Genomic DNA, 27658 nt, shown 5'->3' with positions numbered 1-27658 from the left:
CGGAGGAGCAGGCACGGCTCGCCCGTGAGGGGGTCGGTGTGGTGGAGGGAGAGGAGAGTGCGGCGCGGGCGAAAGTATCGAGGGAGGCCCAGGAGGTCTCTGCAGCACTGTACGGCGAGGTGATCATGGGCTCCCAGGTGATGCAAAAGGGGATGCACACGCGGTCCTCTAGTCATAATGCGATGCTGACCCCTGCGGGGACTGTAATCGACGATGACGGGTGGGCCGAAGATGACGGCTTTGAGGAGGTAAACATGGCTCAGTTCACAAAATATCTCGGCTGCCCACAAAGACGCACTAGTTGGGGCGGTGCCGACCCGTCGTTCTCGTCATCCCCGCTTTCTGCCTACCCGCAAGCATACACACCAGCGTCTGTCCAGCGGGATGCACCGCTTTCGCGCAAGAAGCTCTCGCCGCCGATAACGCCAGTGTCTGGTGCGCAACAGGCCGGAGTGACAGAGGTGGTCACTCCCACTGTGGGCCGTCGGACAGGTGGAATGAGTTTGCGTAAGAAATCCCCGACTGTGCGGGTGGCGACGGACGGAGCAACGCCCGTTTCCGCATTCCAACCTCGCGGCTCTATCGGCAGTAGTAGCAGTATGAGCAGCCCTTACGGCGGCGCCGCGAATGCTGCGTCCGGCGCAGCTGGATTGAGACCTGCACCTCGGCAGAGTGTCTTCTGTAGCCCTTCGGCAGTGAGCAAGCAATCGAAACGCCAGGTGCAACTCGAGGATGACGATAAATGGGATGAGGATTGGTAGTCCACCCTCCCTGGACGACGAATACATGCTGCCAACGCACACGCGCACGCGCTCACAACACGAGCTCTTTGTAGATCTCGCGTGCATCGATCGGAGTGCTCTGTGAAACAAGTCACGCGCCGCTAAAGATTGTACTAGTTTGTTCGCGGTTGTTACATTGCTTCCGTGTTGAGGCGCAAGGTAAGTTGTCGGAGTGCGGCTGACTGATCGCCGTCTCGGCTGACCTGAAGTCTATTTCCATCTCTGGCTGCCAGCTAGCGCACCTGTTCCCGGTTCTACAAGGTCGCACGTGCTTTTCTTCGTGTGGTTGTGTACGTATGCGTTGATGTATCCCTGTGCTACTCATCAAACAATCAAGAAAGGGATGCCCCTTCCCTAAGCACGCGGCAGCAGGGTAGTGGTGGGGACTCGCCCGCTACTGACTTTTAGCTCCGTCCCTCGCTTCTCAAGATGCGAGGTAAGCCCGAGGCGCCACATGCGTCGTGGAAGGCTGCGAGATCGATAGTTGGGGACAGGGAAGGGAGAGGATGATCTTGCTTTTTGTCTTTCGCTGCATGCGCCACGAAATAGACTGCGCGCGAGTTCGACAACGAACTTTTTTACACATTAGCCTTCGGCGGCGGCAGCAGCAGCAGCAGCAGAGACACACACGCACGCACGGAGTTCCCCAACCCTTCGTGCTCAACCCTCGCAAAGCCTATTTATGTGGTGTTCCTGCATGTGCACCAGCCACATGGCTCGTATTGGCAACATTGGCGTCATTGAATACCCTGCGCCCCCTTTTTTATCGTCGCTGTGCCACACCAACTTCCGTTCTCCCTTGGCCCCACCCACCCATCCCTCTCTCTCGCGGCGGACTAACACCTCCTACATCTTTTCATCTTCCTTCCATGAGCGTCCATGCTCACGCCGACGCACCAACACGCACGTCGAGTAACTCTATCGCCTGCTACTGCCGCGTGAAGGACAACAATAATCATCGCTCCCTCCTACTCTTTCTATCTTTAACAGCTACCACGGCCATCGGCAAGACACCGACGCATACACGTACGCACACAGGCGCGCTCTTGCTTCGCCCCTCCCCTTCACCCCGACGCACCCACAGAGGCAATCCTTCTGTTTTTTGTTTCTCCTCCTTGCCACTTGGCTACACTGTATCTACCTACTGTTTCAGTCTTCTCTCTCTATTTCTACTTGCCGATTCACGCTCACGTACGCGACTGCGCGCCGATATGTCGACTGAGGACCAACAAGTCACGCAGGACACGGCGCACGCTCCTGCCCCGACCACCGTGAAGAACAAGGCGAACTCGTACTATTACTGGCACCAACACGAAAAGGATCGAGCGAAGGTTGGCGATGTTGCACCGATGCCTACGCCGTACCTCGTTTCCAAGGACGATGCTCGGGCCGTGGCTGCGCCTGCTGTGCCGACGGTGTCTGTGTCCAAGTACAGCTGGTGCGACGGGGACAAGTTTGTGTCGGTGTACATCGACACCGTCGTGCCGGAGGGCGGAACGCTGGACGAGAGCTCTATCGAGGCGACCTTCACCGGCAACTCCTTCAAGGTCACCTTCGCCACTGCGGATGAGGCGGGGAGGACGCGCGCGAAAAGCCTCTCGATCCGCCTGTCGAAGCGGATTGACAAGGACAGGAGCTCGACAAAGGTGAAGCCGAAGACGCAGCAGATTTTGGTGAGACTGGCAAAGAAGGTGGAGAGTGTGTGGTTGGACCTGGAGGGAGAGGCGAGCGACCAGGACTCAGCAGCTGACGGCGATGCAGCGGATGCGGAGTAAAGTCGCCTCCTCCACGATCCTCTTTCGTTTATAACCTTACAGATGAGGTGAGGAGGTTCTGGAGAGGCTGACGCTGGAGGACAGAAGAAGAAAGCAGAAGCATGAAGAATTCCCGGAGTAGAGGCATCAGCCACTAGTCAACTCAAGTGCCTCCGGCCGCTCTTCACCGCTGTAATGTGATGCACCTTTACATGAAGAGGGTGGGATGGACCGCGTGGTCAATTTGAGTGCTTCGCGTCTTTCTCTTTCTTAATCTTTGGCCCCTCTCCTCTGCCTCCCTCCCGCACACGGAGAAGGTTCGTCTCCAAGACGATTGCCTCCTCTCCCCGTTTCTTCCATTATTTCCTTTATTTTATGTGTGTCTGTGCGCGCGTCTGGAAGGAGGGCATCGCTGCTTGAGTGTTCACACTCCCCACTTTCTCCACTCTCGTCTCCTCTTCTTGGTGCGCCGAGCCCTCCTTCTCGTTTTGCCAGATGTGACGTGATATGTTTTTTTTTTTTGCATCTTTCCGTGTGTGTCCGTCCCTTGGATGATACTGCGAGTGCTTCCCCACTCGCTCATCCACATCGACCCCCCTCTCGCCCTCCTCTCTCGACACCCTCCCCCCCTGCTCTCCAGCAGAGCCCTTCATCACACATGCGCAGGGAGGCTCCACAAGGGAATCAGAGCGAGAGCTCTCGCGTGAGACACACACGCGCACCGAACAGAAGAGGTGAGTTATCACGGCGGCAATAAAACATATGAATCCTGAGTGTATGCGTTCACTGCATCTCGACTCTCGCATGGGCCGATGGATGCCTTTGCGCAGCAAGCCACGTGCATACGCGTACGTGTGAGCGGAGGGAAAGGAGAAGTGAAGGCAAACACTCGCGTCGGAGCACTCCCTCTCTCCTTGTTCCTTCTTCTGACTCCAACCTCTCAGCACGGCATGATGCTGCTCTCGCTTGACGGTCTTTGATGCACGTCCTGTGCATTCGCATAAACGGATGCCAACTCCAGAAAGCGCTCTAGTGCAGTGTGTAGAGGCCCGTCTGCGTCTGTATACTGGGTATAGTGCTGCTTTTGTTCTTTCCGTGCGCGTTTACCCGGGGAGGGGCACCTTTCTCAGCAGCCAAAGACGCAGATGGTTCTTCATTGCTGATTCCTTTGCCGACTCTACCTCCTCCCTCTAGGCACCTCGACTCTCTCTTTCCACATGCGGGCTTCCCTGCGTTCCGCCCTCTCCCATCGCCACTACATGCAGGCGCAAAGGCGAAACGGTGCACACACAAACACACACACGCACCCACACAATCCCCTCTTCCCTCTTGCCCCTTTTCACCGCCAATGCCACTACCCCCCTCCCTGCATTGCCGCCGCGATTCACCCGCTCTCTGTTATTTGCCTCCCTTGCGATTCCATCTCCCTTTCGTTTCCTTTTTTTTTTCGTGCCTTCTGTTGATGTTCGACTTTCGCGCTCCTTCTCATTTTCCACCTTCATGCTACCGGCCACCACCCACAGCTGTTCATTGACAAGCGCGCGCTCTCTTCACCTTCGCAACGCCTCTTCTGCTACTCAATTTTTTTATTATTTTGTGTTCCCGTTTTCTCTTGCCTTCCCGAATGACGGGGGGGGGTACGGAGGGCATGCCTCCGTGCTTGGTGTCTCACTGTCCAGTGCACCCCCCACTCTGTGTGTGTGTGGGTGAGGGGGAGCCAGGCAGCCCCCTATCGCTGCCAATGCTGCGCCACCTCTGGTGGTGACCGGGTGAGGCGCCTGCGGCGTAGGGGGTGCGAGCGATGCATCGCTGCTGATGCCGGCGGTGATGCTGTGGATGGCGCTGCGTCGGGGCGGCCCGCGGCAGTGAGCACGCCTGTACCACCCATATGGTAGGCAAGAGTGCCTGCGTGGCTCGAACGCCGTATTCCACCGCCGGCCCTCGCTGCCCACCGGCGAAGGCCGCCTAAGCCACCCCGAGGGATGCGCCAGGTGACGACCTGCGAGGCGGGCGGGTGGGTGGCGATCGGAGGCAGGGGCCGTGCTCCGATGGGTGAGTTGGCGCATTGCTGTAATGCGTCTCTTGTGCTGCCTCACACCAGGCGATGGGGCCTGTGGCAGGCCCGGTAGAGCTGACATCATATTGTGTCGGAGAGCAATGGGCGCGTTGAAACGAAAGAAAAAAGAGAAATCGCTTGCTTGACTTTGTTTTCGCTCCCTTCGGATCTTGGCCACTCTTTCTCACGGTGCGCGAGTGTATTGGCAGCGTTGCTGTCGCACGCGCACTGCTGAGGCAGGCGTCCTTCTGGCTTTCCTTCACTTTTCACTTTCCCTCCTTCTTTGGCCGCCCTCAAACTCTTGCTTTACTTCCCTTGTACCACACAGAGGTACGCGCACGTACACTCCGCCAACTCGCCGCTCACCTGCCCACTTCCGCGTCTTCTTCATCCTTTTTACTGGCGTGCTCGTTCGCGCTTGCTCGCGCTCTCTCGTTTTGCTTTTTTTTTCGCGTGTGTGTGCGCGTGTATTTTGCGGCATACGAGGAAAGAGGCAAAGGCCAAAAAACAACAAAAACGAATCGCAATTCGCTGTGGTGTTTGCAACTTTTGGTTTGAGTCCTTTCTCTTGGCGTGCCACTCAGCGAAGGAGACGTGCAGGCGCCCCGCGCACCTGCGAGCATTCTCCACGCTCAAGTTCGCACAACGACAGACACGCAGGCAAGCATCAGCATACGTCCGCATTTAGCACCTCTTTTCTCTCCGTTTTCGCTCGCTTCTCTTCTACCGCAGCAACCATCCATCACGTGCCAGAAAGGAGAAAACGAAAGAGCAAGACGCATAGCGAGGCGGTACAGCATCCGGTTGGACTGCCGTTGCTTTTTTTTTTTCGGGAAAACAAAATCGAGACATCTCAAGACGAGAGGCAGCAAGAAGCGGAAAAAAAAACGAAAATACACGTGTGCAGGGCGGCTGAGGAACGAAAAGGGAGTGAGAGAGGGGCAAACTCAGCGAAGCGAGTTCGGGGGCTGTACGTTTTTTTTTTAATCATCCTCGTCTCCTACTCATACTTTGCTTCAACTCACACTCGCACAGACACACGACAACACACAAAAAAGAAAATACTCTCACCACATCATCATAACCGTCCCACATCCTCCACACACACAGACATAAACACGCTAAAATACGGAGATTCTCTCTCTGTCTCACTCTGTTTATACAATGAGACACTTGCGCAGATATCGGCATTGATACACACAAACACAGACACGCACACAGAGGAGGTCGGAATCGCGCCTTCGCCTTCTTTTTTCTCTTTTTTTTCGTGTTCCTATTCGGTGCCCCCGCCACTGAAGAGGAGGAAGGAAACAAACAAACGGACAGCGACACATAACGGCGGTGCGCCTTCTTCAGGAAGGAGCGAACACACAAACACTCACGCACGCAAGCACACACACAAAGAAAAGCTTGAAAGCGGTCTCGGTGACAGACCACTTTTTTTTTCGCTTTTTTGTGCCATTTTTCCCCTTTCGGCTTTACTATCCGACTAGCCCACTTCGCAACCGGGATAGGTGCCTACGCTCTCCCTCTGTTTTCCTCTCGCTGCCGTCACCTTCATGTGAGTAAGCAAGTGCAAGTGTACGTGCGTGTGTGGTATCAGCGCTTGCCGACGACGGGGTACTATCGCATCTCTCACGACTCCCTCCCATTTTACCGCACGTGACTTTTTGCCTACTTCTGCGACTCTCACTCAATTTTCTCTGTATTTTGCCCCTCTCCTCGCGCACCCGCACGCGCACGCTTGTGTGTGTGTGTGTCTTCTGCTGTGTTTCGCCTGCCCTTTTTAGTCTTTGCCTCTTCTTCTCCTTCCCTTCCCCCTTTTTATTGTGTACGTCTGCGTGCGTGCGTTGCCCTTGTTAGTTGTCCTTGTGCCTTTCTGCTTTCTGTTCTCTGCTCGTGTGGGTTTGGTTTCGAGCACAACCTCCTCCCTTTTTTTCACTCAGTCGCTCTCTCACGCCTTCTGTGTTTGCTCACCCTTTCCTTGCTTCTTCTCCCTCCCACCATCACGGCGACCATCACCATCTTCCTCATCTCGGCAGATCGGCGCGCGAGGCGTTGTCCATTTTCGTTTATTATTATCATTAATTTGGTTCGTTGACACACTCAAAAGGCACGACGCCCCCACAAGGAAAGGGAAGAAGGCATAGCGGGCAGATTGCTCTCCGAGACCTTTTTTCTCGCTCGCTCGCTCTCTTTCCTATACTTTCCTTTCCTCGTTCTCACTTTTATCCTGCTTGATTGTATTTCGTGTCTCGCTCGTCGTCTGCTGGACGGGAGAATACAGGCAAATACGTAGCGTACGAGTGCACCCAAGGGAGAGGAGGGGGTGGGAGACCGCGCCACACTCGCACACACGTGTATAGGCACACGCCCACAAACGCCTTTCACACAAGGCCCCTTTCGTCAGCACGCTCTGTACGCGAGACACCTGACCGCACATTGCAATCTGTGTTGTGGACCAAAGCAGAAAAAAGGCCGCGCAGGCGAGGAGAAAGAGCCGGAAAAAAAAAAAACAGCGGCTGAAAACGGGGCACCGCATCAGGATCTCGTGCTTGCGTTTTGCCCGTGTACGGCGCACCTTTGCGGCGTGGCTGAGTTAAGCGAGGCGTTTCAAAGGAAGAGCAACGTCGGCGGCCGAGTCGAGAAAAGAAAAAGAGAAGGTGCAGCCGTGCGGAAACGTCACGCCCAAGTCTTACGGTGGGGTCGATTGAAAGCGAAGCTCTCGCCATCAAAAAGCAGCAGCGCTTCGTCTCCTTTCTTCCCCGTTCTCTTCACTGAGTGAAGTCGGCGTTTTTGCGTGCAAAACTGCTCCGCACGCTTTTGTGCGTGTGCGTGTGTGTATCCCTCTCCGTGCGCTGCTTTTTCCGGTTTTGTGAGGCCGATAAGCGTGATAGCACGCATACTTCCCCACGGAAGAAAAGGGAGTCGATTTCAGCAACATTGCCCTCTCTCTCAAGGCCTGACTGACCCCACACAGCAACACGACTACGCAGGACGTCTGGCCGCAGTCTTCTGCTTTCTTTTTTTCATCCTTCTGGAATTAGGTGTTTTGCTGCCTCTGGGGTGTGCGCATCCGCCCACACACCTGCACTGTCGCCGCCGCCTTCCGCTATCTTTTTTTGGCGCTCCCCTCCCCTCCTCTTCCCCGCTTGATTGCTCCCGGACGTGGCTTCGCCGCTTCGCTCTTCTCCTCCTCTTCTCTTGACTCAAACCTGCAAAACTAAAGCAGAAAGGAGAGGGATACAAGGAAACCCGAAACGAAGTCGCGAGAGAAAACGAAAAAAAGAGGTAGCCGAGCATCCGCTGACAAAGGTCTCTCGGCAGGGAGGGGGTGCGCGCGACACCTACTCATCGAAGCGGACGCAAGCAACGAGAACGGAAACGAAAAGAATAAATAAAGGAAAGGAAAAGGGCCATATCAGCAGGCAAAAAAAAAGAAAGACGCGGTTACACTAACGCGTATTAGAAAAGCTGTCGAAGATTACACGATCAGCAGCGGCGACGCGATACGCTACGGAGGAAGGCACGGTGGACAGCAAAACACAACCACATCTTCTCCTTCTACGCCCTGTCCCTCTTTTTATGGTTGTTTCACCCTTCGCCTCATCAACGGGGCTGCTGTTGTTTTTCCCGCTACCGTGCACAGCATTGCCGTTTTACTGTTTTTTCACGATCTTTCTCTTCTTCCCTCCCCCTTTTTATTTTAGAAGCCCACAATCACACACACTCTCTCTGGTATAGTAGAGCGACTGTGTTTCAGGATTTATCTTTCCTTGACATCCGGTGCGTTTTGCGTTTTCTGCTTTGTGCGTAAGCCTTCCTTCGTGTCTGCTTATTCACTTTTTCCTTTTCTCGTTACTCGCTCGCTGTGCTTTCTTTCCTTTTCTTTACGCTGCTTCCCGTTCCTCTCCCTCCCCCTCTCCCTCTCCCTCGACTCTTCACCGCTTGTTATCTTTTTGTTGTGTCTTGTGGCTTCTAAGTGCGCTCCTCTGTTGCATTTCTGTGCGCGCACCCTCTCCTCCCCTCACAAACACGCTCTTCACTTCTGCCACTCGCTTCGCCTGTACTTTCCTCTTGTCGTTCACTCTTCGCCTGTTGTTTTTTTTTTGTATTTTCTTTGCTTTTTCTCCGCCCCGCTCCTCCTCCCCTCGTGTATGCGGGCCCGCTTCGACTCTCAATCTCGCTCTTTCTTTCTGTACTTTGGTTTCACTTTTTTGGGCCGCCTCCGCAGGGCCCACTCACGCCCTCATCACCCTTTTAAACGACAGAGGCGGAAGTCTGTAGCGTGTCTTTGTCCGTGTGCATGTGTAACGGAACGCATACGAACAGAGGAAGGCAAACGAACAAAAAAAGCCGCGCGGTCTTCCTCCCCCCGCCTCCCGCCCTTCTCATCCAGTACACTTTTCCGTTTCGAACCGTCGCTGTGTCTTGTTGCCGTGCAACAACAGAGGCGCAAACAACGAATAGCCGATAGGCAAAGAGGCGGAGCGTTGCTGCCCCTCTTTCTCTCTTTCTGTCTATCTCTCTATCCCTTCTTCTCAACCCGCGTGTTTCACCCCCGCTTGTTTCATTTTTTTTTTGCTTGTCCTTTTCTTGTTACCCGTTCTTGCGAGGCTGTATTGCGCCATCCCTATCATCATCATCGCAATCGCTGCCCGCCATCCACCATTCTGTGTCGGAAATTCTCCACACACACACACAGCGCGCTCCTTATCCTTCCCCACCCCCTTCCCTCCATCACCCTTCTCCCTGTGTTCCCGTCATAGGCTTTTGTTTTTTTAGGTCTTGCTCATTGTGTGTGTGTGTGTACGTGTGCATGTGTTTTGCGTCAGCCGCCTCCTCTGCAGCTCACCTACCCCTTTCCCCTCTCACACCATCCTCTCAGGAGTCACAAGAACAGAGCACACGCACACAAGAAAAGGACAACTCTTTTCTTTTGGTTTTTGAATTCTCTACTTGCTCTGTTCTCTCTCTTTTTTATCTCGTCTCTTTTTCTTTACGCCTTCTCCTTTTCGTTTACTCGCCTACATCCCCCACCCTCTCTCTGTCTTCTCGTGTGTTCATCTTGGACGTGTTTAGTGCTGTCAAGGCCAAGTTCTCCTGCTCTCTTGCCTTTTCTGCTGGCGTGTCTCTGTGTGTGTCGCTGTTCGGCTGCTTGATTGAGTGCTGCTTTGTTTGCCTGCCCCCTCCCTCTCCCCTTCCCAGTTTTTCTGCTGCCATACATTAGCTTCTCTTTCCGTCTCCTGCCGTGCCTGTCTTTCTGCTTGTCTCTATCATTTTTTTCGGCACCGCGCACCCGCAACTACGCCGTTGTGCCTCAGCCCCTTTCCCCTCAACAACCTCCATCCTCTTCCCAGTTCCAGATTCCTAGCGGCTGTAGGTGTACCGGTGCCGACTCTCCTTACAAGAAAAACTAAAGCGTACCAACAGACGGCATTCTGGACGAAAGAAAAGCAATTCAAGCACAGCGGAGACGAGTAGCAGCACTAAGCCGTCACTCAACGGCAACACACACACACACACACACACAAACACAAACACACATACACACGAAAGACGCATTGGCTCAGTTGGCGCGCAGGCGGTGCTCTTTTTTCACTCTCCCACTCTGTCTCTCTGGATCTCTGTTGCCCGTTGTCTGTCTTGTGCTTAGCTTGCTAGTCTTATTCGTCTCCCTGTGCTCCCCTTGTGTGTGTGTGTGTCTGCATTCTGATATATATATATATATTTATTCTGTGACTTTCACCTTTCATTTAGATAGCGGGAGCTCACGCACACATACACGCGTGTGTATTGCCTCCCTCCTCCCTCCGCCGGTAAGCCGCGCCTTTTTCTTGCTTTTCGGGCCCTTTTTCGTGTCGTTTTTTTTTTTTTGTGCTTAGTCAACTGTGCGGGAAAGGTCTCCCCCTCTTTTCGTGTGTGTTTTCCGCTTGTTTTGCAGCAGCGATTTTTTTTATAGTTCCGTTTCCCTCCTCTCCCTCCGAGTGTCTGTGACTGTGTGTGCTCCTGCTCGTGAACTCAAATCGTGTGTTGCCGTCGTTGGTGCTCTCGCGCTCTTTCTATTTCACTCTCTCCCCCTTTCTGTTTCTAGTACGCGTGATTCACCTGCATGCAGTTCTCATCTTCGTTTGATTCGGCAGACAGCGACGCGCTCCGCTTCCTTGCAAACACCGCGCGCTACTTGATGATGAGCGGCGAGAGCGAGAACGCATCCTGTACAACACATATCACACTCCCCCATGAGCTCGACACAGTGCCACAGATGATCTCTACGTCTGAGATCAGCGAGGGCACATCGTCTTCAAACGCGTCCGCGGTGTCCGCAGGGTCGACTGCCATTCCCGAGTGTGCGAGCACGCGCGGCAACACGCCTGATGCGACGGCTACTGCTGCTGCATTGCCGCCTTTCTCATGGGCGCTCTCGCTGCACCCGTACGGCGCCAACGTCCCTCTGCTCTACAAGCTGTCCGCGGAGGACGCCGCGCTGCGCGCTGACATTGCTGTCAACGCTAAGCTCCTTCTTCACACGCTGACCGGCTACGAGGCGGACGACATCATCGACTTGCTCTACGTTAACGAAACGTGGTTCTCGACGGAGGTGCTGATCTACGCCCTATGTTTGGTGAACCGCCTGACCTCTCGCTATCCGAGCTGGCGTGCGGAGCACGCCGAGGCGGATCGCGTCGACGCCAGCGCGGTAGACTCACCCGTTCGCTGCAGCTACACCTCCGGTGTGCAGACCTTGTCCCCCACACTCACGCACGTGTGCAGCAGCACCTCCAGCGACACCAGCCACGTCGACAACGAAGACGACATTACGATGAACGATCGTGTATCCGAGCCGAAAGAGCGTATTCGCAGCTCCAGCACAAACAACTTCAGTGATGTCTTTAACCGCCACAACACACGCCGCCGCGTCGTGGCGCTTCTCTTGATCGCCGGCAAGTTTCACGGCGATGTTGTCTACAAGACGTCTTCGCTGGCGAATGCGCTGAACAAGTTCCGTGACGAGAAGCGCTCGTTGCAGGAGCAGTGCGCTGCTGCCGCCCCGACCGCTCCTACTGCGACCACCCCCGCCAAGTTGATGCCGAGTCGGCCCCCTCCCCGTATCGCCCCTGCCCACCTTGGACAATGTGAAAAGCGGCTCTTCCAGGAACTGGGCTGCACCGTCTTTGTGCACAGGAAGGAGTACCAACACTGCGAGGACATTGTCTTTCGAGGAATCTGAACGATCCAAGGCGGCACGGGGGTGCTCAGTGGCGGTTGATAAAGGACACACACACACACCCATGTCGGTGTCTGCCTGACTGCCTGTCTCTGTGTGTGTGTCTGTGCGCTGGAGCTCACACGCGGCGCTTTCTCTGCGGGCGACACGTGTGTTGGTGGTGCCAAGCGCACTGGCGGCGGCTAAATCTCCCCCATTCTCCCCGCACCTTCTGCCACCCACCGCGGTTCGCATCACCTAATGGCGACATAGAGAAGGTTCGATGAAGAGGAAACTGACGAGGTGTCTGTCTTAGCACGGTTCTGGCAGACTCCACGGAACGCTGTGCTTCCTCACTTATCCCTCGCACTTTATCGTACGGACTGGCCCGTTGCATGGTGCGTTTGCCGCTCTCCACGTCTTGCTCATCCCGGCAAGCGTGATTTGTTCTTTTCGTCTGTTTTTTTTTTTATTGCTCGCATATGGGTGATATCGCGCAAGGAAGAAAAAAATGAGCGAAAACCTGCGTGCGTCTCCATCCTTTTCTCTCTAACCGCCTTTCTTCATGAGGCGCGCAGCATCGTGCGCCACCTCCGAGACTCTTTGGTCAGCAGATGTCCAGTGCGCTCTCTCTCTCTTCTCTCTACCCTCTCAATGCGTTTTTCGAGCGCTTCATACTCTTTTTCTGACATCTTCTATTCCCTCTCACGTGTGCGTTGCTCTTGTTCTCTCTGTGTAGGTGTGCTATCGTGTAGGCGAGGCGACCAGCCACGAGGCCCTTGAGTGGTTGCCTGGGTCGGGTGGGGTGGGGTGGGGGTGGGGGGAAGGGGCATAAATAACAAAAAACACGAATCCAGCTGCCTGTTGCACTCAAGCCCCTGCCGAATTACTCTTCCGCTTTCCAGCTTTCCCCCGCCGCACATGACGCTCGCCCAACCCCTGCGCCTTTCCTTTTCTACACATTTACGTGTGTGTGTGTGTACGATGCATGGCAAAACTCTTTTCTCGATGGCTTCGCGCGCCTCTTTTTTTGGCTGCTCTCCCCCTCCCCTCGTTGTGCGGCGGCCTTTGTGCTGCGATGCCAATGTATCTCCGCTCGGACCTCGTGGGCTCGTCATGGGCACATTTGCCTTGAGCTGCTTTTTTTTTGTGTTCCCGTTTTCTCTTGCCTTCCCGAATGACGGGGGGGGTACGGAGGGCATGCCTCCGTGCTTGGTGTCTCACTGTCCAGTGCACCCCCCACTCTGTGTGTGTGTGGGTGAGGGGGAGCCAGGCAGCCCCCTATCGCTGCCAATGCTGCGCCACCTCTGGTGGTGACCGGGTGAGGCGCCTGCGGCGTAGGGGGTGCGAGCGATGCATCGCTGCTGATGCCGGCGGTGATGCTGTGGATGGCGCTGCGTCGGGGCGGCCCGCGGCAGTGAGCACGCCTGTACCACCCATATGGTAGGCAAGAGTGCCTGCGTGGCTCGAACGCCGTATTCCACCGCCGGCCCTCGCTGCCCACCGGCGAAGGCCGCCTAAGCCACCCCGAGGGATGCGCCAGGTGACGACCTGCGAGGCGGGCGGGTGGGTGGCGATCGGAGGCAGGGGCCGTGCTCCGATGGGTGAGTTGGCGCATTGCTGTAATGCGTCTCTTGTGCTGCCTCACACCAGGCGATGGGGCCTGTGGCAGGCCCGGTAGAGCTGACATCATATTGTGTCGGAGAGCAATGGGCGCGCTGCGGAAACTAGAACGAAAGTTCTCTTTTTTGCTGCTGTTGATGCTGATGCCATTGACGGTTCGCGCTTGCTTCGCTCCGCGGGGCCACGCGCGCGCAGGTATAGAGGAGAAGGGAGGGACGGAAAGAAAAAGGGAAGATGTCAAGCAGAATGCTCTGTAGGGCGTTTCTATTGTCCATCTCAACTTGCTTTCGTCACCCTCGACTCTACCCTGATCGCCATGCAACTGTCTTAGTCATTTTTCTGACTGCTGCGCGGTAGAAAAGGATAGGGAAGCCTGTAAATGACAAAAAAGGAAGATTAATGAAGAGCACATTCAAGCGCTCCCGCAGAAGAACTACACCCGCTGAGAGGATGAAGACGAAAAGGTAGCATGGGGGAATAGAGGCAATTTTCACAGACATAGATCCCGCCGCTTCTTCTCGCTTGCCCGCTCGCTCTGAGTTGTGTCTGTGTGTATGCAGGTGTATGTTGCATGCTCCTCTTCTTACGTACCCTACCTTCTGTGTTTTTTTTCCCTCATGACTGTTGTTGGCTTTTCCTCTTTCGCTGCCAGGATGACACGTTAACCTCCTCCGTCCAAGCAACATGAAACTGGCAGCCGGCCGCCCCCCTCCCCCTCCTCAAACAGTTTTGTCGTGTCGGCTTTCTGCCCTCTCCCTTTTTTTTAGCGCGTTCTGGCCCACACAGCAGAAGGATGCATGCACGCCTTTATGCGCACGAATGCGTTTTTTTTTTCCCCGTCATATCCCATTGTTCGCGTTGCGGTGCTCGCCTCTCTTCTTGCGATCTCCCTCTCACGACAGGCGCGCCTTTTTCTTTCTTTGGGTTTCGATTTCGTTCCTCGTACACATATCTATGCATATTTCTTGTGTTGCCTCCCTCTCTCTCTTTCTCGCTCTCTTCGCTTCCACCTGCATTGTCCATAGAGAAGGAGACTGGCGCAAGTGTACGAGCACGTGTGTTTGCGCATGTTTGTATGCATATGTCTGTGTGCGTGCGCACACGTTTTTTTTTCTTTGGCGCTCGCCGCCACGTCGAAAGGCTCGCCCGTCTTATGGCGCACACTCCCCACTCACCATAAAAAGGCACATGCATGTGTATAGCAACGAAGCGCGGGGCATCGGAAAGGAAGGCGAGACACGGGCCAAACAGAAGGGACCTCTGAAAAGACATGCGGAGAGGTAGAGAGATGCAGAAACAGCAAGAAACATCCGAAAGGCGCGCCTTTAGCTGTTTTGTTCCAACTGTCCCCTTCTCTTGTGCGCCACATACGCATACACACACAAACACAAACACAGAGTAAGGCAGATGCTTCACTAGAAGAAGCTCCAATACGCTGGAAGCAGCGCAGACGCCGAGTCTCAGCCACGCAAGAACGGGACACATGCACACACACACACACACACACACACGCCCACAAAAGGAGGAAAAAGCATCAGCGATAGTAGGCTGGTCATCGTTACGACTAATTTCGTTTTTCCTTTTATTGTGTGTGTGCCCGTCATTGTCTCCTCCCTGCTTTCCACCCCTCGGATCTCCTCCCAGGTGTAGACAACCTTCACTGGCTCTAATCGACTGCTTGCTTGCCACCCCCCAGAGACTGTTTTTCTCTTACTCACTTTCTCTTTGGCCTTGCCTACTCACAAGGGTAGTGTGATCTCGTCCTCTTTCCTCGTTCCTTAATGCGTTGTTGTGCTTCCTTCTCTCGCCATTCCCCATGCTGTATGCTGCCTTGCACGATCTTCTTGTTTGGTCCTGTTTTGTTGTTTTGATGGGTGTGTTCTCGTGGCCCCATCTTGAGCCATTACAGGACAGAAAGAGGCGTATGTACTAGTACAGGCCAGTAATTTTTTTTTTTGTTTTGGCATCGGTGTATTAGTGATGGTACTGGTGAGTCTCGCACTCTCTTTACCCTCCTTGCTTTTCATCATTCCCTCTCTGTATGGCACTCACAGATGGGGTGGGGTGGGGCTCATGACGCTCCTTCATAAACGTCTTTGTTGCGCTTCTTCTCACCTCCTTATAATCTTCGCTGCTGGCTCATCTACTTCGAGAGTAGCTTCTTCCCTTCCTCCCTCTATCTGTGTGTTATCACATTTTTTTTTCTTTATTCGTTCTAGCGTGCGCATCGGTCCGTGTACGTGGCTCTCTCTCCATTCTTTCAAGCCTTTCTTTTCCGTGCATCTCTTCGAGTGCAATGCCCCCCGCCCCCCACACCTTTCTTTGTTCGCTCTCAGCGGCTGCGGCATTTCTCTTTATCGTGCCTCTTCTCTGCGCCCGCCCCCCTCCACCATCTCACCTTTCTCTCTTTTTCCCCGTTCTATGTTTAACTGCGTACTTGTGTAGTGTGTGTGTGTGCTGCGATCTGATGCTTATGCCTTTGACTTTCTCTTTGGTTTCCGAAACGCCCTTCACCTCTTCTCCACTTCCTTGCAGAAACGCTAAGCGCCGGCAGCAAGTGCCGCCGCTTCTTCCAGTGGTGTTAGGGCTGTCTCTGCGACGTGCCAAAGGGAAAAAAAAACAAAAAGCGTACACGCACATGCATGCAAACATACAAGCCGAAAGGAACCGCCAACAGAACCGAAACAACAACCAAAAAAAATTGAAATGAAAGCCGCTGCTCTTGTTGCTCTTGTTGTTTCCCTGCTCCTTCAGCTTTTTCCATGTATTCGCACCCTCTTCTATCCCCACGGTTATGGCGAGGGTGCGCTTGACAGATTTTCTTTCCTTGCATATTTCGTGCACGCTATCTGTGTGAGCGCGCGTGTTGTCGTGCTTGTGCGCGTACATCGCTCTTTTACAGCGAAGGTGGTCTTCAAGGGTACCGCTGATGGTTGGTGCTGCCGAGTGATCCGCCCACGTCTCCTGTCCGGTGGGTAACGCGCAGCATATGCTTTCTTTCGCTTTCCTGTGCGCTGTTTCTCCGCCTCTCCCCCTGCCTGGCTGCTTTGCTTTTCCCGATGCTGGATGTAGTGGTCACCCTTGCCCTTTCCATGGCCATACCGCTTTCTTCACCCCTTGTGCTCTCGCTCGGCGCTCTTCTCTTCATCTTTATCCGCGTCTGTGATGGCTCGATACCAAGCAGTCCGCCTGTGCCCTCAAATGCATCCTTGCGTGCTCGCACCAAACAAAGGGTGTGTGCACGCTATCTGGTGTTCTTTCACTTGCGCGCGCATGTGGTGTCCTTCTCCTCTTCCTCGACACTTTTTTCTTTGTGTTTCTCTGGCGCCTTTTATCCATTGCTGAGGCGCTTGTGTGCTTGTCTATGGACGCATATGCCATCGTGTGCATGTGCCTGTCACATATTGCTGCTTTTAGTCTTGCTCGGCTCCTCTCTACCTTCTTCCTGATTGCCCTGGCTTGTGCGTGGTGCTTGTTCGTCTTACTCTCTCTCTCTTCTCTGCATGCGTGCAGCTTCGTCTAGGTCAGTGTCTGTCCTCCTCCGCCCTTCGCCTCGACCTCACACGCCCCTCCCCCGCCTTCCGTTGTCTGCTTTGAGGGCCTGATGTTCTCATTTTCTATTGCGCTCGTCGTCTGTGCCTGTGCGTGTCCGTGTGTGTCGACTTCCTCGGTGACTTCTGCGTTTTCGCTCTCGCTTTTCTGTTTCTCCCTTTTCCTCTCTCTCTCGAATTTTTTGTTGTACGGCCATAGACATGATGCCCCTCCTCACGCCCTCCCGTCCTTTTCTGGCAGCCGCCAGGCACGTCTCCCCGCTGGCACACATACACACGCGCGCACACACACACAAATTGAGCGAACCGACCTAGCAGAATACATACGCATACATGCATCTCTCTCTCTCTGTTCATATACAACGAATGCATCAGACATGGTGTGGTAACGAACACTTGAGGGCCGCAGCCATACGAAAAGAATCAAGGTGTGGGAAGGTGGTGCGGGCAGTTGTGGCGGAGGGCAAGAGGACAGCCTACCGAGATGCCTCTAGAAGCACCTCTTCTCCCCACACCCCCTCTCCCGCCCCACGCCTTTGTGTGACAGCAGCGACGGCAAAGGGAATCAAGGGCATTAGCAGGTTACGGGATGCGCGCGCGGACGCCACAGAGCACACGCGAGCATGAGTGTGGTTGTGTGGTGGCCACGCGAAAGAATCGCGCCGTGTGTACACGACCCGGACGACACAGCAACGATTACCACCAGTCCGGCGATACTGGCCTAAAGGACGCACCAAGAGGCTCGTGCGGTGAGTTGTGCAATATGCTGGCACAAAAAGTGGTTTCTTCATGTGCGCGCCCACAAATATGTGTCTCTTGATGCTTCGAAGTGGCTTCCGTTTTCGTGGAGGCGTCGGTGGCATCGTCGCCTCTCCTTCATATCTCGCTCTCTGCAATCCCCTCTTCTCTGTTTCCACTTCTATTTCCTTTCTTCGACACCCACCGCATTCCCAAACCTTTCCGGTAGCCCACACTTTAATATGTGACCGTTCTGGCAACCCCTTCGCTCGCTCCACTGAACTCGCCCCGCAGTCGGTGCACGAAATTGAGTGCGCGCTGTGTGTGTGACTCTATGTAAGTGTATGTGTGTATAGACTGAGGCGCAACCCTTGTCTCAGCGACGGATTTTCCTTCGCATGTACGTGTGTGCAAGCTTCATCAGCGCGAGCGCACCGTCATCTGTGTTTTTGCGTGCCTGCGCGTCACACATCCCTCTCGCTGTGGATTGCAAAATCCCGGAGAGAACGAATCGCACCGCCCTGTATAGTATGGGCGGGCCCCTCTTTGCCTGCGTGTGTGAGCGTGTGTTTTGCCTCTCTCCTTTGTGCTCCCTGGCTTTCGAGCTGTTGGTGCACACCCGCCCCCTCTTCGCATACGGTTTCTTCTCTCTTCTCATACCCGGACCCGTTTCCTGCAAGTGGTGGTGGTGCGCAACTATCGGCGTGTTGTTTCCCTTCATCATATGCACACAATGCCCGCCCTCGCTCGAAGCCCCATGGCCTTTGGTCTCGCTGCTGTTGCTCTTCACTCGTGCAGCGGGTGCAACAGTGGCCAACGGGCGTGCTTTCGAACACGGCACACTGGACTGGCAGCGGTTCGTGTCGGAACGCCCCGCACCTACACCGCGATCTCTCTGCCCCACTCCGGAGCACGCTCTCAGGCGCGAGTGAACGCACACGACAGCACAGCTGATGCCGGCGTAAACACCTGCCCGATCGATACAGTGAGAGTCGCCGGCTCCGCCCTTTCCTCCTCCGCGTCCTTCACCGCCACAGCTATGTCCGGCTCCACGATGGCTTCCATGGTGGATCAGCTGCGCGTCCGCGAAGCAGCTCCGCCTGCTTATGTGCGCGTACCGCGCCTACTGGTGTTCGGCGGTGATGTGGTCTCAGTCACCGCACTTGAAGCCCTTCACGCACGGATGCGCTGCATCGTGGCAAGTGCGCTGCGGTGCTCGAAGGCAGGCAACAGCAGTGGCGACGCAGGTGATGTGCACTGGTCACCCTTGGCTGCAGCGTCATCATCGCAGGGACGGCGCGCGGCAAAGGACGAAGAGGCCATGACAGAGGTGGACGCATTCGTGCGTGATCATATCACGGTGGTGTGTCCGGCGCTTCCGCGTGGCATGACGCCGGAGGAGGCGGCCAAGAAGTTCACGCGCCAGTACCCAGTAGCGCGGTACTGCGTCGAACACGGATTGCCAATCATCCCGGTGGATGACCCAAAGTCGCTGTCGCGGAGCGCCTTGCTGAAGGAGATGCTGGCCAGCAGGAAAGACGTGGCAGCCAGTACGACAGGCTCACACGCACATCATCTTTACAGGAGCCGCCCTATGGCGAGCCACCGGACCTCACACGCGCTGCCGTCATCTGCGCCGCGCTGCGGAGCCGGCGTCCTTTCGCCGTCAGCGAATGGAAAGCTCAATACCAAGGGCTTTTCGCCATCTTCTGCGCCCTCTGCGACTCCGCACACATGGGTCGCACAGGGGCGTTCTCTGGCGGACTACGACCTCACCGTTGTCGTCTCCTTCCGCTACTTCCTGCCGAAGCGCCTGTTGCATGTGCTGCCACCCGTGATCAATATGCACCCCTCGCTGCTCCCGCGCTACCGCGGCGCCAGCCCCATCTTTACTGCACTGCGTCGCAACGAGACGTTGGGCGGCGTGAGCATCACTCAAATGAAACCCGAGCAGACAGCAATGGACTCGGGGAACGTGCTCTGGCAGTGCGAGGTGCCCATCCCCCTCGACATGGACATTCGCTTGTACTTCCCGTTGGTCACCCAGATCGGTGCGGCTGGCCTATGCGACCTTATATTTGGCGAAGCTCCACCAGCGTGGCGGCCATCGGTGACGACCAGCGACGTTTCTGTGCTTGCGCCCCCCTTGGCCTCAGCGCGGCCGTCCGCGTCCTGGTCCCACGGCTGCAGCGGTAGTCAACCACAAACTCACCAAGACGGCGTCGACTGTCGCTCGACCAAGGCTTCATCCACCAACGGCGCCATAGTACCGTCGTGGTTCGCGCTGCGTCAGCGCAGTCTGACACCTCTCGTGCACCGTCCCGGCGGCCGCGTTGCCGCGCCGGCTTCGGTTACGTCGCACGACACACACTTGCCGACGAATACGCTCTTCAGCGCCACCGAGCTACCGTTTCTGTCATCCTTGCCAGGCTCGTCGGAGAACTGCTCAGTGATGCGCGTTCGCCAAACGGTGCACGCATTAGATGGCATGACACTGAGTCACTGCCTTGGCAGCTCTGAAGCGTCTCCCAGCGCAGATGGTGCAGAGGTTCGCCACCCCCGCTGCTGCCAGCCCTGGATGACGCTGTGCCGTGCCCCCACCCACATCACCCCCGAGGCGGTGCGCGCCGCCAGCAAAACGCTTCGTGCGCTGTTCTTCCAGAATCTGGGGAGCCCTTCCGATGCTGCTGCTGCTGCTGCTGCTGCTGCACAGGCAACACCGGCTTGCAGTGCCGCGGCGCATCAGCACAAGAGTGGCACTACCGCGGCAACGGCAGAGTGCAAGAGGGCTCTGGTAAGCAAAAAGACGGTCTCTCTCAGTGCGGCAGCGGAGATGGGCATCACAACTACCATGAAGTGCGCGGAGGTTTTCCCGGCTTCGGTGCTGAGCTCGCACTGCGACTGGCCAGACAGCTTTACGTACAGTTGGAAGTTTGCGCAGATTCAGGCGTATCCCACCTATGCCCACTTCTCCGAGGATCCCTACCATGCACCACTGTTGCCGAAGGATGCAGCAGTGGTGCGCTTCAGTAGTATGGATGCAGCCGAAGCGTTCGGTGTCTGGCGCGCCTTCGTCGGCGGGGACTACTTCCAGCCCTCGGTGAATGCCACGCTCGACAAGGGTAGCACCCCGGTGCGCAACCAGCTAGTGCACCGCGCGTTGCGGCGGATTCTGCTCAAGCGTGCCAAGCCGCACGCCAAGTCGCAGGGAAATTCGCAGCAGCAGAGGGAGTGCGCGGGAGCAAGGCAAGAAAAGATGTTGGCTGCCACGGTAACCTTGACTAGCGAGGACAGCGACGTTCCCGTCGGCGTCGTGGCGGGCAAACATGTTGACCTGGACATCTTCAGCCCTGCAGGCCTTCAGCTGCTCACGGAGGCGGAGAACACACTACGCATCCCCTGCACCTTCACACAAGTGGTGAACCCGGTACTGGCACCAGAGTGCGTGTGCGAAGAGTTGGCTGAGGTGGAGCGAAGCGGACATCTGCAAAGGGTGTCTTCCACCTGCATCTGTCAGCACCAGTCACAGCAGCTTCATCGGCGTGTTCGCTTTTACCGTGCACCGGCGGCCATTTTTCGTTCACTGCTGTGCAACCGTACAAGCGACAGCGCTGCACAGGAGACGACACGGCAGGTTAGATGCTGGTCTGTCCTTGCGTTGAGCGAGCGCGGCACGGCAGGCACAAATGGAGCGCACCTGACCTTGCAGCAGCAACCGTGCGAAGCAGCTGGCGAAGGCACAGTCCCTCACTCAACCACAACGTCACCTCGCGCCGCTTCTTTCACCGCAGAGGAGAAGGGGCAGCGGCAGCCGGACCATGGCCACCCGCATGCCGGTGGTGTAGCTACGGCAGTGCAAACAGAGGAGCCGGCGGAGGACGAGGAGGCACCGGAGGACTACGTGCCTGAGGTTATCCACGCCGCACCGCCGACACAGCACCACGTCCACATCCCTCCCGGCACCGGCTACTTTCCTCAGTGTGACGAAAGCTACGGCGCCATAAAGTGCAAGGAAGGGTGGTTCCTCTGGAAGGAGGCTCATATGAAGTGGGCGAACAAGGCTCAGCCGGCCGTCCTCATCCGGAAAGGCCTGGCCATGAAGACGGGTGTCCTCTACGTCGGACTCTTCTCCGAATACTCGTAGAACAGGGTTGTCTCCTTGTGGTGTCTCTATATATGTGTGTTTGTGTGCTTGCGCTCTCAGCGAGTGCTATTATGCCTCCGTGTGTGTGCGCGCGAGCGGGCTCGCCTGCTTGCCAGTTGCTTTAACACGAGTGGTAAATTCCGCCCTCAAACGCCCGCACGCTGATTCGCCTCTTCCGTGTTTCTGCGTTGCACGTGACGGTGTGCTGCTTCTCCTCGACCCTGAATGATTTGCGTGACCGGTTGACCTTGTCGCAGCGCCGGAGAGGGGCACGGATGAACCAGAAGCCCGTGAGCAGCGCGGTGGTGATCGCGCCCTCACATGTCACCGGCCGAACTCTGTCTGTTTCGTACTCACGCATGCACATACATAAACATAGAACGACAGCAACTGTGCGGCACAGTCGAACATGCAGGAGGATGTGGCGCCAACGTGCTAACCGAGCTATCCACGCAGACGAAGGCGAAGCCCTCTGCTGCTGCCTCTCTTTGTGCACTAGCGACACTTGCTGATAGAGAGCAGCAGCACCGTCGTTTATATATGTATGCTCCTGCCATCAATCTTCATGAGTCCTGCGACTGCATGCGAACGCAACAAGGGGTCGTATTGTGGGCTTCCCGCACATCAGCCGTCCGTTCCACCAACCGAAAAGAAGACGCTGAGCCGTTTCTCCGATCTCTACAGGTAGGCGATGCACACAATTCTTTTTCGTTCACTGTTGCACCTTGCACCCTTCTCTTCGCCAGTGTGGGTGTACACACGCCTCTTTTCCTCTGCCCTCGCTCTCTGCACGGTGAGCGTTGCACCATAGCACACTAACCCTCCCTGCTCGCCTGCGTTGCCTGGCCAGGCGACGGGCTCTCCATCAACTGAGCACTTTTGCAGTACTGCCTGGCGGAGTTGAGAATAGGGGCATCCATGGGCATCAAGGGACGCCGAAAAAAGCTGCGCCAACGTGAGGAGCTGGCACGGCAGCAGCAAGCGCAGGGGTGCGGCAGTCCAGATGACGACGAAGCTGAGGGCGTCGGCGACAGTCTTGCCAGCGGGGTCGTTGCGATGAGCGACAGCCCCTTTCGCTCCCCTGTGGATGCCATGGGCCAGCTGAAGATGAAAAAGAGTGACTTTTTCCGAATGCAAGACATGGAGGTGCTGGAGCAGATGCAAGAGGAGCATCAGTGCCGTCGGAAGCAGTCGCAGTTCGGGGCGCTGGTGGCCGGTGGCGGCAGCGCCAGTCGCAAGCGGCGCCGCGGCGCCGCGGAGGACTCCGTGGAGGATGTCGCGGAGGAAGTGGAGACGAGCTACCTTGGGCACCAATATGCGCACGAAGATCTGTTCGAGGGCCCGAAGGGCGCCAAATCCGGTCATCAGTCGACGACGCTATCCTCCGCAACAGGTGGCGCACCAGGCGACAGAGGTTCAGCTCAGGCGTGCAAGGGAAGAGGCGCATCTTCGAAGGCTGAAGAGCTCGACAATCAGGAGGAGGAGCAGGTGGATCTTATCGAGCGGCGGCGCAAGGCCGCCCACGGCGCCCTCTTCTCCCATCCACTGATCGGCCTCGACCCTGTTGTCGTCGATGCCCTGCAGAAAAATGGCTTCCACCGCATGACCCGCATCCAGGAGCGCAGCATCCCGTACGCGCTGGAGGGCTACGACCTTCTCGGTCAGGCGCGTACCGGCTCTGGCAAAACTCTCGCCTTCTGCGTACCGCTTCTCCACCTAGCCAAGAACACGGCCAACAAATACCCGCACGCCACTGTAGGGCTGCTGCTGGCCCCTACCAAAGAGCTGTGCGTGCAGACGCACTCGGTTCTGTCGAGACTGTGTAATCACATTGCAGCCGTGCCGGTCACGGCTGGTGGGGCTCAGTTTCACGTACAGCTCATTACGGGTGGCACGAAGGTCAGCGAGGAGCGTCGGCGTCTCATGTCGGGGATGGCGTCCATCGTCGTTGGCACACCTGGCCGAATTCATGATCACGTTCTCCATTGCAAGGGGTGGGACTTGTCGCGACTGCGCCTTCTCGTGCTGGATGAGGCAGACCGCATGCTGGCTGACGGCTTCCAGCGCGACCTCGACGCCGTCATCACACGCATCCCGAAGGGGCGGCAGACGTTCTTGTTCTCGGCCACCAACTCCAAATCGGTGCGTGAGCTTGCCCGCCTCTCCCTCTCGCGTCTTCCGCTCTTCCTTAGCACAGCTGGTGATGCCCCTTCTGTGGTGGAAATGGGCGACGCTGAGACATCAGAGGCGAGCACGAGCATGGCACCCTACCGTGTGTATAACGACCCCGATGAAGACGGCAAAGAAGTGGAGGACGAGGAGCATGGGCGCAAGGACGAGGGCGATGCTGGTCCCTGCAGCGAGGACTCCGCCGGCGAGGCGGACGCAATTCCATCGAAGCTGCGCCAATTCGGTCACATTGTGCCGTTGCAAGACCGCTTGCGCGCGCTGTACACCTTTGTGAAGCAGGTCGCGCGCCGTGCCAAGGCAATGGTCTTCTGCTCCACAGTTGCGAGTGCCATCTTTCACTGCCAGATGATGGGCTCCGTTGGGTTCCACGATGACGTCGTGATGCTGCACGGCCACATGAAGCACCGCCAGCGTGTGCAGACGTTTCAATTGTTCACCGAGTGGAAGACAGGGGTGCTATTCTGCACCGATGTCGCAGCGCGTGGACTGGACATCCCTCACGTGTCGTGGATTCTCCAGTACGACCCGCCTTTGGATCCGACGGAGTATATCCACCGCATCGGACGCACGGCGCGCGCCGGCACTGTGGGTAACTCGCTTCTCTTTCTCACGCCGGAAGAGGCGCCGTTTGTGCGCTACCTCGCCAACTACGGCATCCGCATGGAGAAGTATCCCATGCCAGAGAAACTTCCACGCATCCAGGAAAAGCTGGAGCACGTGCTGCAGCTGGACGAGGTGGTCGCCAAGAGCGCTGTGACGGCGTTCCGCGCACACGTTGGTGCCTATCAGAGCCATATCCTAAAGGAAACCTTCGATGTGCACCGGCTGGACCTCGAAGCGTTGTCCAAGGCATTCGCGCTGACTTCGGTGCCGCATGTGACGCTGCCTCGCAACACGGAGGAGGAGAAGCGGAAGGAGTACATCAAAGGTCGGCTCAAGTCGCTGAACCGGCGCCGCTTGGACGCGCTGCGCCACTACGAGGCCAACAAGACGCGTCCACAATGGGAAAACGGGACTTTCGTTGGTGTCTCACGTCCTTTCATGAACTGAGCGATTCGTGTGTGCGTGTGTGTGCATTAACGACGCATATGCTTCCTTTTTCCTAATGTGGCTCGCTTCGCCTTTGTGTCTGTTGTTGTTTCGGATTGCTGAGCCTTCCGTTCAGGAGGCTGGTACGAGTAAAACACGCCTGGACGGAACTTGTCGCCACATCTCCATCACACACACACACACACACACACACAGACCTCCTCCATCTCTAGTGAGCAACGTGAAGGGAACGAAGGATAGCACGGGTAGTGATGTAGGCGAAACTCTGCGCCTCTCTCTCCCTCGCATCCGCAACCCTCTCCCCGCTTCTCTCAGTCGCTGGTGTGCCTATTCACACACGCTGCATGACACGCACAGATGCACAACATGGCTGTCGCACAGTCTTCCTCCATGCCTGTTAGTTAATAGTGGACGGAAGGGGAGAGGGGGGCGCAGTGCATCCCATGACACATCGCCGCAGTGCAGACACACGTGCGCACTGTTGCACAAAGGGCGCGGGCAGCTTCTGCATCGAAAGCAAAGAAGAAGCACCGGAGCGGCGCCGACTCGGCGATGCATACAAGTCTCGCTATGTGTGCATGTCTTCTGTGCATCCCCACATGGGCCATGCTCGCACCACGATTAACGCACTGTACTCCGAATCTTGTTGACTTACATCTTCCCCTACATCCCCTCTGGCCACCTCCCCTCGACCCACGCCTCCCTGCCGCGTTACTGCGCAGCCGGGAGCACACAGACGGAGCCACAAGTGGAGTCGCGCGCGCGTACGCACATACACACGTATATACGCGCGCACACAAACACGCAGTGGTGAGAAAGAGAGAGAAAGCGCGAGGGTGACACCCGAGATCACGTGCCAGTGCCTTGCTCTGCTTTTATCATCTCTTGCAGCTACCGTTGGGCATTTGATGCGCTGTGTGTGCGTGTATATCAGGCATCCATCGGCCTCTATTTCTCCACCCTTCTCTTCTTTTCTCTTGCTTACGCAGGTGCCGAGCAGAGCACGCTTGGATGTCCGTGCAGCGAAAGGGAACCTATATCGTTGAGCCATTGACGCGCGCTGCACGCACGCACACACACACACACGCACACACAGCCGTTTACCTTCCCCCTTCTAACGTGCTCGTACGCGAAGTTATACGCATGGGGTGCTCTCACACACAGACACGCATCTCCTTTGAAATAGGCCGAAACTCTGCGTAGAGGGCGATCGGGCTCATCCCCTCTCTGCCTCCCTCCTCGTCCTCTGCGCGGATCGTCCCGCCAAGATATCTCACGGAGCGGGTACTCTCCCTCTTCCCTTCTCTCTCCGGCTCCTGGCGCCAATAATGTCGTCGTCTTCCCTAGCCTCTCCCACAGCGGAGAATGCCCAGAAGTTGAAGGAGGCGCAGCTGAAGATTGGGATGGCACTGAAAAATGCGCAGTACGCCTTGACAGCGCATGCCCATCGCAGCCTCACCACCGCTCTTCATGAGAATGTGAACGCATTGACGGCCCTCAGCAAGTACCTCTCTCTCTCCGGCAGCCCGGTGAAGGCAGCCGCCATTGCAGGACAGATGGCTAAGATTCTCAGGTCTGTCAGCGCGTACGTCGCGGCAAAAGAGCGGAGCGGCGGTGGTTGGCAGCGCGCCGAAGGGTCGCACCACAGCAGCTCGCCCAACACGTCCCCAAGCAGCAGCGTTATGCTCCACGAGCTGGGCTGCATGCCAGACTCGCCACGCGAGTCTGCCGGAATCGTCGCAGATCTGCAGCGAGCTGTTGAGGAGCTGAAGGAGCAGCGAGACATGATGGCAGAAGAGAAGCGTGCGCTTAAAGCGGCCTTGGAAGAGTCTCGCCAACACCCGGTCACCACCACGCCATGCGCAGTGGTAGAGGCTCACTCAGCGGAGGTTGCCGACAAAGACGCTGGCGCGGCTATTCGAGAGCTGCGCGCGGAGTTAGACAGCTTGAAGCACGAGTTGCGCGAGGAACGCACGCGGGCTGCCGCCCTGCAGGATCAGCTGCACGAGGCAGAGGAGCAAGTCGAAGATCAGCAAGATCAAGTGCAGGCACTCAGGCTTCAGCTGAAGCTATCGCAGGAGGAGAAGCTATCGCAAGATGCCGCATTTGCCAAGAAGGAAGAGGAGATCAAGGCGCTTCAAGTAGCCTTGTTGCAGAATTCGCACAGCACAAGCTCCCCGTCATCCGCGTTAGCAGCCGCCAAAGATGCATCAGCAGCTGCCCAACCCCCTCGTGGCTATGTGGATAAGGATGACTTTGACGCCTTAAGGCTGCAGAATCAGCTCCTTCAGCAAGCGCTGCGCGCGCAGGAGACACAGGCGCGACCTACCAACTCCCAAGCTGTGCTGACCCAACAGACGCTAGAAGAGATTGAAGCTGATCATCAACAGCAGCTAGAGGCGATGAAGCTCACAATTCAGAACCAATACAACCGCGAAACGGAACTCCTCGGTCAACAGCACGCTATGCAGGACAGCATCGACGACCTGAAGCGACAGCTTCAGCTCAGCAGTAACCGGCAGTGGGTGCAGCAGGAGCGCGAGCAGCACGAGAGCCGGGTGGC

At 56.5% G+C, this 27658-nt stretch overlaps 5 protein-coding genes across 5 annotated transcripts; all 5 read left to right on the top strand.

The window, feature by feature from the left end:
- Positions 1 to 1993: 1993 nt before the first annotated feature.
- On the top strand, positions 1994 to 2557 carry LDBPK_322410 (hypothetical protein, conserved; the record flags this gene model as incomplete). The annotated part of the gene is made up of 1 exon (XM_003863606.1): positions 1994 to 2557. One exon carries the CDS (start codon positions 1994 to 1996, stop codon positions 2555 to 2557), a length of 564 nt encoding a protein of 187 aa, XP_003863654.1.
- Positions 2558 to 10779: 8222 nt separating this feature from the next.
- On the top strand, positions 10780 to 11823 carry LDBPK_322400 (hypothetical protein, unknown function; the record flags this gene model as incomplete). The annotated part of the gene is made up of 1 exon (XM_003863605.1): positions 10780 to 11823. One exon carries the CDS (start codon positions 10780 to 10782, stop codon positions 11821 to 11823), a length of 1044 nt encoding a protein of 347 aa, XP_003863653.1.
- Positions 11824 to 18894: 7071 nt separating this feature from the next.
- LDBPK_322390 (methionyl-tRNA formyltransferase, putative) lies at positions 18895 to 21855 on the top strand (the record flags this gene model as incomplete). Its single annotated transcript, XM_003863604.1, has 1 exon — positions 18895 to 21855. The coding sequence occupies one exon, from the start codon at positions 18895 to 18897 to the stop codon at positions 21853 to 21855; it is 2961 nt and encodes a 986-aa protein (XP_003863652.1).
- Positions 21856 to 22773: 918 nt separating this feature from the next.
- Positions 22774 to 25095, top strand: LDBPK_322380 (ATP-dependent RNA helicase, putative; the record flags this gene model as incomplete). The annotated part of the gene is made up of 1 exon (XM_003863603.1): positions 22774 to 25095. One exon carries the CDS (start codon positions 22774 to 22776, stop codon positions 25093 to 25095), a length of 2322 nt encoding a protein of 773 aa, XP_003863651.1.
- Positions 25096 to 26423: 1328 nt separating this feature from the next.
- Positions 26424 to 27656, top strand: LDBPK_322370 (hypothetical protein, unknown function; the record flags this gene model as incomplete). The annotated part of the gene is made up of 1 exon (XM_003863602.1): positions 26424 to 27656. A coding segment is annotated over one exon (1233 nt), but the record flags the coding sequence as incomplete, so codon positions are not given.
- Positions 27657 to 27658: the final 2 nt, after the last annotated feature.

The sequence above is a fragment of the Leishmania donovani genome, chromosome 32, assembly GCF_000227135.1.
Source record: "Leishmania donovani BPK282A1 complete genome, chromosome 32".
Classification (NCBI taxonomy): Eukaryota; Euglenozoa; class Kinetoplastea; order Trypanosomatida; family Trypanosomatidae; genus Leishmania; species Leishmania donovani.
The sequence above is the reverse complement of the archived record's forward strand: the minus strand, read 5'-3'. Positions and strand labels throughout refer to the sequence as shown.